Source organism: Apiotrichum porosum (genome assembly GCF_003942205.1).
Source record: "Apiotrichum porosum strain DSM 27194 chromosome Unknown scaffold_14, whole genome shotgun sequence".
In the NCBI taxonomy this organism is placed as follows: domain Eukaryota; kingdom Fungi; phylum Basidiomycota; class Tremellomycetes; order Trichosporonales; family Trichosporonaceae; genus Apiotrichum; species Apiotrichum porosum.
In genome coordinates, this window is record NW_021167121.1 from 493,833 (window position 1) to 507,287 (window position 13,455).

Consider the following 13,455-nt stretch of genomic DNA (forward strand, 5'->3'; position numbering starts at 1 on the left):
GCAATCACAAGCCAGCATCTACCCTCAACGAAACCCCCCTCCACCCACCGAATCCCAGCGCCGTCGAGAAAGCGGCGCTCCTCACCCCTCCTACAACCAACCAGTCTTGCTTGCACATGTCCGCAGACCCACCAACTCAACCAAACCACACCAACAATAACAAACAAACCTTTACCTCTCGCGCGCGCTCAAGACCCCCCACGACGTCGCTATACCCCTCCCATTCTTGCACAGTTTCAAGTGTCCTGTCTGGTGGAAGAAAAGCTGTCTGGCGGCAAAGGAATTTGCAACGAGTCACACCATAAAGTGGGCGTGTGACTGAAATGTACGATTTAGAAGCTCCCAGTTGCGGGTGTAGTAGTTTTTAAGAGGACGAAGAGGCCAGAATGGGGGAACGAGGGCGGAGGCGTGGGGGGCGCGGGGAAGAGCAACAGGACACTGTCTCAAAGCACACACACTAGGGCTCCGTTTTTTTGTTCAAAGGTCTCGCAGAGTCGTAATGCATAAAGTGAACACGGGCTGAGAAAAAGAAGAAGCGAAAAACGAAACAAACGTGTGGAGTGAGAGCGCGCAAGGTTGGGACGCACCGGTGCCTCGGCTGCATTTGGGGGCAACGCAACGCGTGACCTACACGCGTCGTCGACGAGGCGCCGGCTCGAGCCACCATATGGCCGCTCGGGGGTCATATCATCTGCTCAATCGTCCACATCGAGCTGGCCCATTCCACCCACCGCCCCCATTCACATGTGCACCATCACCAGCAGGCTGACCGAGCCCTACGTCCTCGCCACCGCCGTCGCCGTCCTCGCCGTCCTCGTGTCCACGCTCGCCATGGGCCTCTTCTCGCGCAGCACCTCGTTCGACCCGCGCGGCAAGTTCTGCTACGTCCCCGGCGGGTCTGCCGGTCTGGGCAAGGCGCTGGCCGAGGACCTGGTCCGCCGCGGCGCGCACGTCGTGATTGTTGCGCGCGACGCCAGCCGGTCTGCGGACACGATCGCGGGGCTGAAAAAGCTCGCCGGCGGAGATGCCGAGCGCAAGCTGTTCGCCGTGTCGGCCGACCTCACGTCCCAGGAGGCGAGCGAGGCCGCGCTCGCCGAGGCGTGTGCGGCCTTTGGAGGGCGTGCGCCAGACTACGTCTTCCTCTGTGCGGGATTCAGCAAGCCCCAGCTCTTCGTCAATGCCACGGCGGCCGATCTCAAGAGCGTGAGTGTTTGGGTCCTCCTAGCTATTTGACTCTTCATCTATGGGTGTCCACAGCTGACGACCAGGGCCTCGACGGCGTCTACTGGGTCTCGGCATGGACGGCGCACGCCGTCGTCAAGATGATGGTCAAGCAGCGCGTCAAGGGAACCATCACCTTTGTGTCGTCGTTTGTGGGCTACGCCGCCATCGCCGGCTACTCGCCCTACGCTCCTGGCAAGTTTGCGCTGCGCGGCCTGGCCGACAGCCTGCGCGCCGAAATGTTCCTCCACGACATCAAGGTGCACCTGTACATGCCTGCCGGCATCCTGTCGCCCGGCTACGAGAACGAGCAAAAGACCAAACACGCCATCACCAAGAAGATTGAAGAGTCCGACACGCCCATCTCCCCCGAGGCCGCGGTCCGCTACCTCGTCCGCGGCATCGAGAAGGGAAACTACCAGATCACAAACGACTTTATGACCGACATGGTGCGCGTGGCGACTGCCGGTCCCGTGCCGTGGAACGGTCCCCTGGACCTCGTGTACTCTGCGCTCTCGGCCATTGTCATGCCCATCTTCCGCCAGGTCGTCGACGGTACCGTCAGGAGCTCAAAGAAGAGCGTCGAGGAGGAGCTGCAGGCCCAGGGGTTCTTTGACAACTAGACTATGGATGTGGCCCTAATGCAATGTTTAATGCAACTGGCAGATGGCAGATGGCAGCTGGCAGCTGGTGCAGCTGGGATAGTAATGCGTGGGATGGCAGGCGATGGCCACAACAACAAAGAGCAACACAATGATAAATAAACCGCCTTCCTAATTGGCATTACAACGTGATCCTAATCGGCACCACGTGAGCGAAATGTCGATCATCTCCGGACCTCCATTTCGCAGAAACAAACGTCCATCGTCCATTCATTCCACCCATCTCACCGACCCACCTAAACCATGTCCGACGAAGAACGCGCAACGCTGGGCAAGCGCGTGCGCGACGACGACTCGCCCGAGCCGGGACCCGCGCCGCCGGTGGACGACGACTCGGACGATGAGATCGGTACGTAGACGGCATTCCGAGTGTGATCAACATGAGCCCCCCCCCCAGTCGGGGACCTCGCCCCCCCCCCCCTCCCCGCCGGTGCTCATCTTCTCCTGGTTCAGTGCTGACGGCCCTGTCCAGGACCCATGCCGGTGCCAGATGGCGGCGACGACGCGAACGGCGCCGGCAACGGTGCGCGCAGGAAGAAGCGCGCCGTCCTCCCGCACGAACGGCTCTACCTGGAACACCTGCCCGAGAGCGACCGGTACTACAAGTCGTTTATGCACCGCGACAATGTCAACTTTGTGAATGTGACAAAGTGAGTCTACTCGGAGTATGCGACGCAGCGTCATGCCCATGTGCTTGGGCGGGTGGGGCTAGACGATGCCCGCACCACCCGCCGCCAGAAACCTGGGTTTGCCGGTTGTTGACACTTCACCCCCAGGACCAACTTTATCATCACGACGTCGGTGGACGGCCACCTCAAGCTCTGGAAGAAGCAGGACCAAGGGATCGAGTTTGTCAAGCACTACCGTACCTCGCTCTCGGCCATTGTGGCGTGCAGCGCGAGTGACGACGGTAAGCTGTTTGCGACTGTGAGCGCGAACGGCGAGGGACGCGTGTTTGACGTCGTCAACTTTGGTGAGTTGGTATTCCCGTAAACACTCAGCTCACACGGCAGACATGATCAACATTTTCAAGTTTGGATACACGCCCAAGACGTGTTGCTGGGTGCACGAGCCCGGAGCGGGCCAGTCGATGCTGGCCGTGTCGGATGTGTCGAGCCCGACCATCAGGATATACGACGGACGAGGAGACGGCCAGGCATTGCACGAGTTGACAAAAATCCACCGCGCACCGGTGCATCTCATGGCCGTGAGTCTAGCTACGCTCTTTTGGAACCAACTAACGCTTTCAGTACTCGCCCAAGTTTGACGTTGTGGTGTCTGCCGACGAGGCAGGGTTCTTCGAGTACTGGCAGCCCAGCGAGCCGTGGGGTGTGCCCTCCATCCCGGGCATGTGGCAGTTCAAGTCATCGACCGACATGTTCCACTTTAAAAAGACCAAGACGATCCCGACCAGCCTGACGTTTTCGCCCAACAACTCGCATTTTGCGTGTATCGCGCTGCCGTCTCGCGCGGTCCACATCTTCAACACGCTCACGGGCAAGCTGACGCGCACGTACGACGAGTCGCTGCAGGCCATTTCCGAGATGCAGCAGGCCGGCACGGCAGTGTTCAAGCTTGACGACATGGACTTTGGGCGACGACTGGCGATCGAGCGCGACCTGGACCAGAACGAGAGTGGGCCCGGCGGCGCACTGCGAACCGCCACGGCCGTGTGGGACGAGAGCGGCAACTTTGTGCTGTACCCGACCCTCCTTGGTGTCAAAGTGGTCAACACGGTCACCAACAAGGTGGCCCGCGTGATTGGTAAGGACGAGACGCTGCGTTTCCTCGACCTGTCCCTGTTCCAGGGCGCACCGGCCAAGCAAGGTATCCAGACGCTGGCCATGGCCGCGTCCACCAACCCGCTGCTGCAAGAAAAGGCCGCGCGCGACCCGACCTTGTTCGCCACCGCGTTCCGCAAGCAGCGCTTCTACATGTTTGGCCGTGGCAAAGAGGAGAACGAGAAGAGCGGCGACCGCGACGTGTTCAACGAGCGCCCGACGGCCGAGGAGGCCACCGTCGTCGTCGTCGAGGAGAAGAAGGCGCTGCCGACCACCGCCACGATCCACACGTCCATGGGCGACATCCACCTCAAGCTCTTCCCGCACGTGGCGCCCAAGACGGTCGAAAACTTTGTCACACACGCCCGCAACGGCTACTATAACAATGTCATCTTCCACCGTGTCATCCGCAAGTTCATGCTCCAGGCCGGCGACCCCACGGGCACCGGATCCGGCGGCGAGAGTATCTGGGGCGGCGAGTTTGAGGACGAGCTGTCCCCGCTCGCCACGCACGAGCGCGCGTACACGCTCTCGTCGGCAAACGCCGGTCCCAACACGAACGGATCGCAGTTCTTCATCACCACAGTGCCCACGCCGTGGCTGGACAACAAGCACACGTGAGTTTAGACGATGGCCGAGTAGACGAAAAAAAACTGACAGGACAGTGTGTTTGGACGCGCGACCGGCGGCCTCGAGGTCATCCACTCGATCGAGAATGTCAAGACGGACAAGAACGACAAGCCGTTCGAAGAGGTCCGCATGATGTCCATCACGCTCGAATAGGGAGGGTGTATATACATGCATACTGGTTGTCTACATACGACGGCGGGCTCCTAACTAACACTCGACGGGGACCACGGCCAACCATCAACCGGGGGTCTCAAGGCCATGCACATGCTGGAGAATGTCAAGACGGACAAGAACGACAAACCGTTCGGGGAGGTCCGCATGAGCTCGAAAGGGGGAAGGGGGAGGGGGGTATTTACACGCAGACTGGTTGTCGTTATACACAAGCGACGTGGCTGTCACTAACACTTGAAGAGACGGAGGACGGCGTTTATTTCCTCCTTGCAGCTGGGCTCAAAGTCCTCGGGCTGACGGTAGTCGGCGCGCGTCGTCGCCCTCTCAAGGTCGACGATACGGAACTGGTCGCCCGACTTGAGGATGTGACACCATTTGACACTGCCGTGCACGACTCCGGCAGCGTGCAGGTCGTTGTACAGTCTGAGCACCGCACGCCTGCGAACGTCAGCATTGGGTGGACGCTGGTTCTGGCCTGGGAAGGCTTTACTTACTTGACATGGCCGTTGTACTGGTACTCATCGCGCATCTCTACACCAGCGTCCTCCCACACCGAGGCCCAAATGTCGTTCTTGTCCCACGCGTACGCCCATGTCGGCTGGAGCGAGCCGAACAGTCCGTAAAAGCGCGGAATCACCTTGCCTTGAAGTTCCTTCAGCGCACCCTCGGCAAGCTTGGCTTCGCCCAGGACGTTGTTGCGGACACGCGGAAGAATCTTGGAAGAGCTGCTGGACGCTCTCGGGTCGGTGAGCTTGACGATTAGAGGAGGGTGGCCCGGAATGCCGTGAGGCGAGGTTGTGAAGCAGTCCCATACCGTGCCCTGGGAGCGGAACTCGGCGAGCGTCAGGCGGATCGAGGGGGGCGACACGAGGGGCTGTTCGGGACTGGGGAGGTGGCGGTTCGTGATGTCGCCGGGGCCAATGAAGGGGTACTTGAGCTCGTGGACGTGTTCGAAGGCATGGTCTCCACGATCCGTGAGCTTGGGCGAGTCCATTTCGATCACCAGTGTGTATATCTGCTGCGACGAGTTAGTCATGGGAAAGGATGTGGGAGATGCGGGCACTCACGTCTTTGGGTACGTCTTCAGCGTCGCTGGAAATACTCTTGTGATCCAGTTCGGGGGATGGGGCAGGTGTAGTGTCACTCCCGGAAGCTGTAGCTTGCTTACAAACAGCCTTGTCTGCCGCCACAGGAGTGGCCTCGAAGCTTTCACCGCTGGGCTGCGGCTCAGCCGCGGTGCTGCACTGGTTTCCAGCAAGTTCGTTCTTGCCTTGGTTGTCGGCGAGAGGGTCGGGGGAGGACGGTCCGCCAATTGCCACTGGTGGCGAAACGTTCACTTCGTAGCCGTTTGGGATGCCGATTTCGGGACCCTCGAGGGTCTCCGCCACTGCCACATCTTGGGGGTCGAGGCCTTCCATGGCGTCAGACTCATCGGACTCATCGGACTGGTCCACATGCACATCATTCTGTGCCCTGGCGAGTGCCGCCCATATGGTGCTTTGAGTGCTGGTATGGTCTACCGTTTCTTTCTTAAGGGCGTCGTCGAAATAGAGCGGAACGTCCGCACCTTGAAGTGCCAAGTAGGTGATGCCCAGCAGCGCTCCGACAGCAGGCTTCATCTCGTGGCCGAGTTGGAATTCAGTCGTGGCGGTGGAGTCTCCAATGCGACGAGAGGGCACAAACATGATGCCATCAGTCATGATGCCATACTTGATGTTGCCTGACAGCTGCGAAAGATGCTGGACGCGTCAGGTTTGTCCACTGTCCGCTGGTGAATTTGAACTCACGTTCTGCAGAAGCGATGTGATTCGGCCAGCTTGCTGGCGATCGCGATTCTTGCAGCTCTTCTTGTACGTCTCTTCAGGTGAAAGGGGTGGCTTGTCCTCTTGCTCCGGAACCTCTTGCTCGTGCGCAACTACCACACCGTCTTTCGTGATGCGACATTCCATTACCGCGTTCAGGTTTGAGACGGCGACATTGGGAACCACGGTGCACACCGCCATTGTGTCAATGCAGTCCGAGTCCGGAAACGAATGACGGAGCTCGAGCTGGTAGGCGGCAGTGTTGCTGGCTTGGTCTCCGAGGCACCAAAACACATGCTGAAAGCGAGTTGGGCCTTCCTCCAAAAGGCAGTTTACAGCCGGGAGGACCTGCGAAAGCAGGCGGGAGAGAACAAGGGCATTGCCGTTTGAGTGAGTCGTGCGAGGGATGACGGGAGGACGAAGGGATGTTACTTCCGTCTTGAGAAGCGCTCTGGTCTCTTGATCCGGCTCCAGATAGGTCTCAAACGCCTCCATACCAAAAGCAATGTCGTCGCTGAATGAAGTCCACTCCGACAAGGGCACAGAGGGAATAGGCGGTGCGGAGGGGATAGGCGGTGGGTTCTGGCTTTGTTGTTGTGGGTTGTCGCTAGTGGGCTTGCCGAGAGGGTTCAGACTGTAGTAACGGTGCTGGTCTGGATTGATGCCGTAGAGAAGATTGGAGAGATGTACGAGGTGTTTCGTTGGTAGAGGAGTGGTCATGGTGGATGAAGGGACGTGGAGTGGATTGTTGAGTTGAGTTGTGTTGTTGTTGTGTTGTGTGTTTGGTGGCAAACGAAACAAGATCGGTGGCGAACCGCTTCTGTAGGGCGCAACTGGGGCATGTGTGGGTGTGGCACACCGTGGGCTGCATTCGGGGGCATTTTCGACACGTCTCTCACATCGCTCTTTGCAAACCCTCAAAGCCCCAGCAACGCAGGTCAACGTGAGTGACAATGCATGAGGGGTAGGACGCAAAGGTTCCTTGTCCAATTCGAGGCAGAAGTTCACTACTCAAGTCTTATTACCGTATGTATGTACGTAGCGCCGGTGGATGCCAGGAACACAGTCGATGAGAGGTGTGTCAAGACAGCACCGATGGCAACACCGCCCCGTTTGCCACAGTACCGGTTGCTGGGGTACTGCGTCCTTTTTTTGCAGTCCGATGCATGCCGGAGGGAGTATCTTCAGCAAGGGTAGCAATTCACAGTGGTCTGTGTAGTACGAGATGGGGCCTATTGGCACCAACCTGGCAGTGGCAGTGCCATACAACAAGTGACAACACACCTGTTCGGATACCCATCCCCTTGTCTATTGCTCAAGTGAACATTGCACTGTAAGCAAGACAACGGTGAAGTGCATAGAGGGTAGGGCGATGATCCAAATGATCCTGATGCGACCAAGAAGCGACTAAAGAAAGCCCTTTTTTCCCAATCTACCATGTCATTACTTCAACTTGACATGCCGTATCTCTCGACGCTCTTCAACGACAATGCCCCAGCCAACTCCCCGTAAATGTTTGGTGTGTATCCGCACAAGCCATGCTGCATAATTCACCTCTCCGACCAGACCTTCCCTGTGGAGGTTGCCACTTATGTTGAGTTGACAGAGACGCCTCAACTTCACCGTAGAAACGCCCGCTGTTCATCCCCTCGGCTTGCCCAACCTCCGATCACAAACCACCGTTATTCGACCGTCTGCCTATGATTCAGCCAGTTTCTGGCACCAGTAAGCTCGTATGAAAGAGGGCAACAATCTAGCCAGTGTGAGCATACGTCTAAAAATCGATTGTACCCCAGAAGAGTCAATTTTCAATGGCGATGGAGTCGTTTTTTTCTTCGTCCGCAACACCTGCTTGCTCGGCGATCCTCTTCTCAAGGACTCTTTGGCGCAGTGGCTTAGCGTGTTGCTTTCCGATTCGTTCGTGTGGCAATGGTCCAGGGTTCGATCCCCTGAAGAGTCTTTTTGGCCTTCTGCAGAGCTGGAAAGCGCTCAGAAGAGGAGGGAGACGACGATGGAAGAGAGCAGAGTTTGCGTATGGACGACCGGAAGCGGAAACGGAATCAGATTGAGGAGGTTTGTCCCTTTGGCAACCGCAAGACCCCGCAAGGTAGAGACCAGAAGTCTACGTGTACTAAGGCATCGTGCATGCATTAAACGAGCGTACACGAAGGCCCTCTGCTGAACATATCTGGGACAGAAAGTCTTGGAACGATATTGACAGTATTGATGGAGTAATGAAGTGATGATGGTGCTCGTGGCGAAGACGACCATCCCCCACACTAATCTCCGCCACACCGCTAACACCTGGCTCTCCCGCCTGCTGAAGGTATACGCACGCTGCCACTTAAGCACTGCGGCCAGAGACCTTCCGTAGAGCCCATAGGCACCTCCACATGGGCTTGCAGATCCTGTACCCCTCCTCTTTGCAAACCGTGTATTCCCCCTCGAGGTCATCCGTCACTGTCCCCGCTTCGTCCTGGGCGAGACGGATTTCCAGTTTTCTCATGGCCAGAGGTCGTCTCTGTCATAAGCTACACCGGGGTATATGCCTTAGCCACCGACTGGGGTCCCGGCGGCGTTGGCCAGCCCCACGGCAACGCCAACAACGCCGAGCACTCGTGTTACCGAATGGCCTGCCGAACCGTCGAGTTCGGGCACCAGTACCGCAATCAGCGCTGAGTTGGGACGTAAAGGATTACACTTGTGTCTCTGTCACCTGTGGCTTGGTATGTAGGACTTGGTGTAACCTGTCCCAGTCTTTGCGAGGTCCAACGTTTCTGACCGAACCACCTGTATATTTGGCGCCCGCGACATTTGCACATTCAGTGGTGATGTCGTAGCTGCGGTCATGTCCAGTCTTGAGGACAGACTGCCCGGCAAGGCGATTACTTGCGCAGATGGTGATGGAGCTGAATTGAGTGTGTGCGCGTAGGCCACAGTAAAGGCATGAAACGGGCAGGTCAGTCAGTTAGTCGTCACTTGGCCATTACGTCGGTCAGACGCATTATTATGTATCAGCAAGGGCCGCTGCGCTGTGCAAAACCAGCTCTGTAGCTCGGCGGCAGAGTCCCAGACGTCGCCTAGACAGTGTCGATCCCCTCGCCCACGACCTGTCCCAGCCATCCCAGCTATGCCCGCCTGCGGCACCCGGTCGGTCATTCCTCTCTGCCTGTACCTATGCATATAATCTCATCCCGTTTGCTCGGGTGCGGGGCGTCCCTTCCCATTCCGTAGTTTTCCACACTGTCTATTGGAACTCGGGCAGGCAGTGCTCGCCAGGGCCATAGGGCTTTTCGAGCAGTGTTGTCAGGCCAGCCGAGTTCTCCGACGTGTGCCTGCCAGACTGGGGGCCGGGCTTGGGCTTCTCGCCCTTGGCGAGCGCGTCCAGGATCTTGACGGTGGTCTCCGGGGTGAGGTCCTCGTAGAACTCGTCGCCGATCTGCATCACTGCAAAGAGGTGTTAGCAATGGGGAGGGAACACATGGGTGGTATCCTTGGCTTGGGTTCTTGGCTGCAAAGATCACGGCAGCGCAGCCTACCAGCACGACAGGACAGCCACGCGTCTACTCACTGGGCGCGTTCGAGCATGCGCCGAGGCACTCGACCTCGATAAAGGTAAACTTGCCGTCCTTGGTCGAGTGGCCGGGGGTGATACCGAGGTGGTTGGTGATAGCCTCGAGGATCTTGTTCGAGCCGCAGCCGCCGAGCATGCACGGGGTGGTGGTGCAGAGCTGGACAAAGTTGGGCGCAACAGGCTCGCGGTTGTACATGGTGTAGAAGGACGCGACCTCGTACACGCGCATGGGGTTCATGTCCAGGAGCTTGGCGACGGCGTTCATGGCAGTGAGCGAAACCCAGCCGCCGTTCTGGCGCTGGGCAACGTCGAGAACGGGCATGACGGCGGCCTTCTTGTACTGGACGGGGTAGCGGGCGACAATCTTCTCAATCTGCTTCTTCGAGTCGGCGTTGAACTCGAAGGGGGTCGAGGGATTGTTGTGGGCCGAGTCGCGGTGCTTGAAGCCGACGTCAGTAAAGAGACAACCACACGCTCGAGAGCTGCCCAAGGGGCCAGGCAGGACGCACCACCATGAGGTTGTCGGACCTCCGTGCGCTCGACGACGAGATGGTGCGGCGGCCGACGGCGCGCGCGGCGGGGCGGAGGGCGGTGCGGAGAGCCGACATGGTAGTGTACGTGGTATATAGAGATGGAGAACGGACGTGTATGCCAGGATAGACGACGACCGACGAGCGCTCGCTGCGCTGCAGGCAACGGGGCAATGGCTTGTGGGCGATTGGGTCGCGGCGGGCGGGCGGGTGCGGGATTAGTTTTGGCCGCTTTTATTTAATTTATCCCAACCCAGGCCGCCGACCATCTGATATCCCTGCGTGCTGAGTGGCCGATGCATACATGGTGAGAGGCACGACGACGCGCTGGGCGGCAGCTGGGACTCTGAATCTGCTCCATGCTTTCGCTCTTGTTCAATGCTCTGGCGCCTACGAATGCATACGGTTTAACAACATGTTGCGAGCGTACACTCTTTTTCTGTTCTCTATGCACACCCAGTTTCAAGTGTTACGACTAAACTGTGTGGGTTCTGGTTTGGATATGAAATGATGGTGCTGTGATCGTTCCTTTTTACTGGCCGTACCACGAGTTGTGCAGGCCGACAGTGTCGTTGGGGGAAGCCATAGCCTGGGGACCGAGCTTAGGCGAGTGGTTGGGCAGACCGATAAGCGAGTCGGCACCGTTCATGGGGCCCGAGCACGACACCGGGTTGGTGGCCTCGTGCTCAGCGTCATGCTTCTGGCCATTCTTCTTGGCCTTGGCATTGTCGTTGCGGAGGCGCTGAATGTGCTCGAGGTAGCGCTCGTCAACGCCACCAGTGACGTACTCGCCAGTGAAGACCGAGCAGTCGAACTCCTTAATCTCGGGGTTGAACTGACGGCACGACTCGACGAGGTCGGGCAGAGTCTGGTAGATGACCAGGTCGGCACCAATGTGCTCCGCAACCTCCTCGGTGGTACGGCCGTAGGCGACAAGCTCGTGGGGCGACGGCATGTCAATGCCGTAGACGTTCGAGTAACGAATAGGGGGAGCGCACGACGCAAAGATGACGCGCTTGGCACCGACGTCACGGGCCATCTGCACAATCTCCTTGGAGGTGGTGCCACGGACGATCGAGTCGTCGACGAGGAGGACAGTCTTGTCCGCAAACTCCATGGGCATGGCGTTCAGCTTACGACGCACATTCTTGCGACGCTCGCTCTGGCCGGGCATGATGAAGGTGCGACCGACATAGCGGTTCTTGACAAAGCCCTCACGGTAAGGGATGCCAAGGTGCTGGGCACACTGAAGGGCAGCGACACGCGAAGTGTCAGGGACAGGGATGACCACATCGACCTCGATGTTGGTCTTTGCGAGCTCGCGCTTGATCTCCTCGGCGAGGGCGTCTCCCATGGCCATACGGGCACGGTAGACACTGATGCCGTCGATGGTCGAGTCGGGACGGGCAAAGTAGACATACTCGAAAATGTCAGGAGCAAAGGGAGCGGGCTCGGCGACAACACGGCGCGAGAGGCCACCCTCGCGGGTGATAATAATGGCCTCACCGGCCTTGATGTCCTCCCAGCCGTCAAAGCCAAGGGCCTGAGCCGAGATGCTCTCGCTGGAGACAAGGTAGTCGATACCACCACGGGCACCCTTACGGGTGGCAAGACCAACAGGCCGGATACCGTTGGGGTCACGGAACGCAATCAGACCAAAACCGGCGAGCATGCCAACGCAAGCGTAGGCACCCTTGCAAGCGGCCATGAGGTCGCCAACAGCCTTGAAGGTGTCCTCCTCGTTGATACGGAACTTGCCGGTCTTCTGGAGGTTGTCGGCCAAAACGTTCAAAAGACACTCCGAGTCCGAGTCGGTGTTAATGTGACGGTGGGCGTCGGCGTCAAGGAACTGGCGCAGGGCAGGGGTGTTGATGAGGTTACCGTTCTGGAATTGTGTCAGTCAAGTGTAACGGGCGTGGACGGGGCGCGCTTAGCTCTGCAAACCACCGGGCAACAACTGCACGGCGCTCTCGCTGCTGTACTCACGTGCGCAAAGGTGATACCGTACGGCGAGTTCACGTAGAAGGGCTGCGCCTCGGCATGAGCAGAGGACCCCGCAGTAGGGTAACGGACTGTAAAAGGGTCAGCTGATAACGAGGGTCCCCCTCATTAAACAAATGTGGGGGGGGGGGGGGGACGAGGCCATTAAAAACGAATGACTCGATAACTCACCGTGACCGACGCCCATGTAGCCCTTGAGGCCAGCAATGCCCTGCGCGTCAAAGACGTCGCGGACCATGCCGTTGGCCTTGACCTGGTAGAAGCGACCGCCCGAACCACAGGTGACGATACCCGCCGCATCCTGGCCACTGAAATTATTGTCAGCGGCAAAATCCGGTTTTCCGATTCCGGATCGGTGGCGCGATGTTGCGATGAATGGTCTAGGGGAGGGGAGCGATGGAGATGGAAAATATCGCGCCCGCCCACCGATCAGTGCCAAACTACGTACCGGTGCTGGAGAAGCGAAAGGCCCTCGGCGCTGTAGACGGTGGTCAGCAAACGGGAAAAAATGATTACGGTTTGTCGTGTGACGCGCGCTGACCATAGCAAACAACGCGCGCCAGGTTGCCGGTGCTTACATTTCCGTACCCGCCTGACACGTCTGTGTCGAGAGGGGGTCGTGGAGGAGCAGACCAAGGATACCACACACTGGAGGGTGAGAAGATGCCCTTGATGGCAGTGCTGCTTACTGTCTGGAGACGGGGGAGGGGTTTAATGGAGCAACAGAGGATACATGGAGAGGTTAAGAAAGTTGAGATCGACTCGCGATCCTCCAAAAGAGACCCCAGGGCGGCTGGGGCCGAACTCCCCTTGCGCGCACTCAGGACGACAGCCAGGAGCACACGGAATCAGATTTTTGCCATCGGCAAGCAAAGGACGCTAACGGAAAGATTTTGGAATATTTGATAACGCGGATTTACTCACATGTACACGTCATGAACAGTTCAGAAAGGAAAACAGGTGAATGTCACGTGTCAATCCTTCTCCATTACGTAAACGTATTCTCCACGCGCCTTGGCCGTCCACGATCCACGTCGGGATCGTTGACGCAACCGACGCTCATCCATAGTCACCAACAACACA

At 58.3% G+C, this 13,455-nt stretch overlaps 5 protein-coding genes and 1 non-coding gene across 6 annotated transcripts; 3 read left to right on the top strand and 3 right to left on the bottom strand.

Annotated features, from left to right (window-relative positions):
- Positions 1-744: 744 nt before the first annotated feature.
- On the top strand, positions 745-1,844 carry TSC10 (3-dehydrosphinganine reductase; the record flags this gene model as incomplete). The annotated part of the gene is made up of 2 exons (XM_028618682.1): positions 745-1,203; positions 1,269-1,844. 2 exons carry the CDS (start codon positions 745-747, stop codon positions 1,842-1,844), a joined length of 1,035 nt encoding a protein of 344 aa, XP_028473049.1.
- A 282-nt stretch (positions 1,845-2,126) lies between these two features.
- On the top strand, positions 2,127-4,447 carry EHS24_002974 (uncharacterized protein; the record flags this gene model as incomplete). The annotated part of the gene is made up of 6 exons (XM_028618683.1): positions 2,127-2,232; positions 2,356-2,533; positions 2,660-2,856; positions 2,897-3,090; positions 3,134-4,281; positions 4,330-4,447. The coding sequence occupies 6 exons, from the start codon at positions 2,127-2,129 to the stop codon at positions 4,445-4,447; spliced, it is 1,941 nt and encodes a 646-aa protein (XP_028473050.1).
- Positions 4,448-4,692: 245 nt separating this feature from the next.
- Positions 4,693-6,987, bottom strand: EHS24_002975 (uncharacterized protein; the record flags this gene model as incomplete). Its single annotated transcript, XM_028618684.1, has 4 exons — positions 4,693-4,903; positions 4,960-5,483; positions 5,533-6,204; positions 6,253-6,987. The coding sequence occupies 4 exons, from the start codon at positions 6,985-6,987 to the stop codon at positions 4,693-4,695; spliced, it is 2,142 nt and encodes a 713-aa protein (XP_028473051.1).
- Positions 6,988-8,143: 1,156 nt separating this feature from the next.
- Positions 8,144-8,227, top strand: EHS24_002976. Its single transcript has one exon. It is a non-coding gene; the product is annotated as a tRNA-Arg (tRNA).
- Positions 8,228-9,514: 1,287 nt separating this feature from the next.
- On the bottom strand, positions 9,515-10,449 carry EHS24_002977 (uncharacterized protein; the record flags this gene model as incomplete). The annotated part of the gene is made up of 3 exons (XM_028618685.1): positions 9,515-9,714; positions 9,839-10,280; positions 10,351-10,449. 3 exons carry the CDS (start codon positions 10,447-10,449, stop codon positions 9,515-9,517), a joined length of 741 nt encoding a protein of 246 aa, XP_028473052.1.
- Positions 10,450-10,903: 454 nt separating this feature from the next.
- Positions 10,904-13,309, bottom strand: ADE4 (amidophosphoribosyltransferase; the record flags this gene model as incomplete). The annotated part of the gene is made up of 6 exons (XM_028618686.1): positions 10,904-12,256; positions 12,358-12,443; positions 12,544-12,680; positions 12,821-12,850; positions 12,951-13,020; positions 13,297-13,309. The coding sequence occupies 6 exons, from the start codon at positions 13,307-13,309 to the stop codon at positions 10,904-10,906; spliced, it is 1,689 nt and encodes a 562-aa protein (XP_028473053.1).
- Positions 13,310-13,455: the final 146 nt, after the last annotated feature.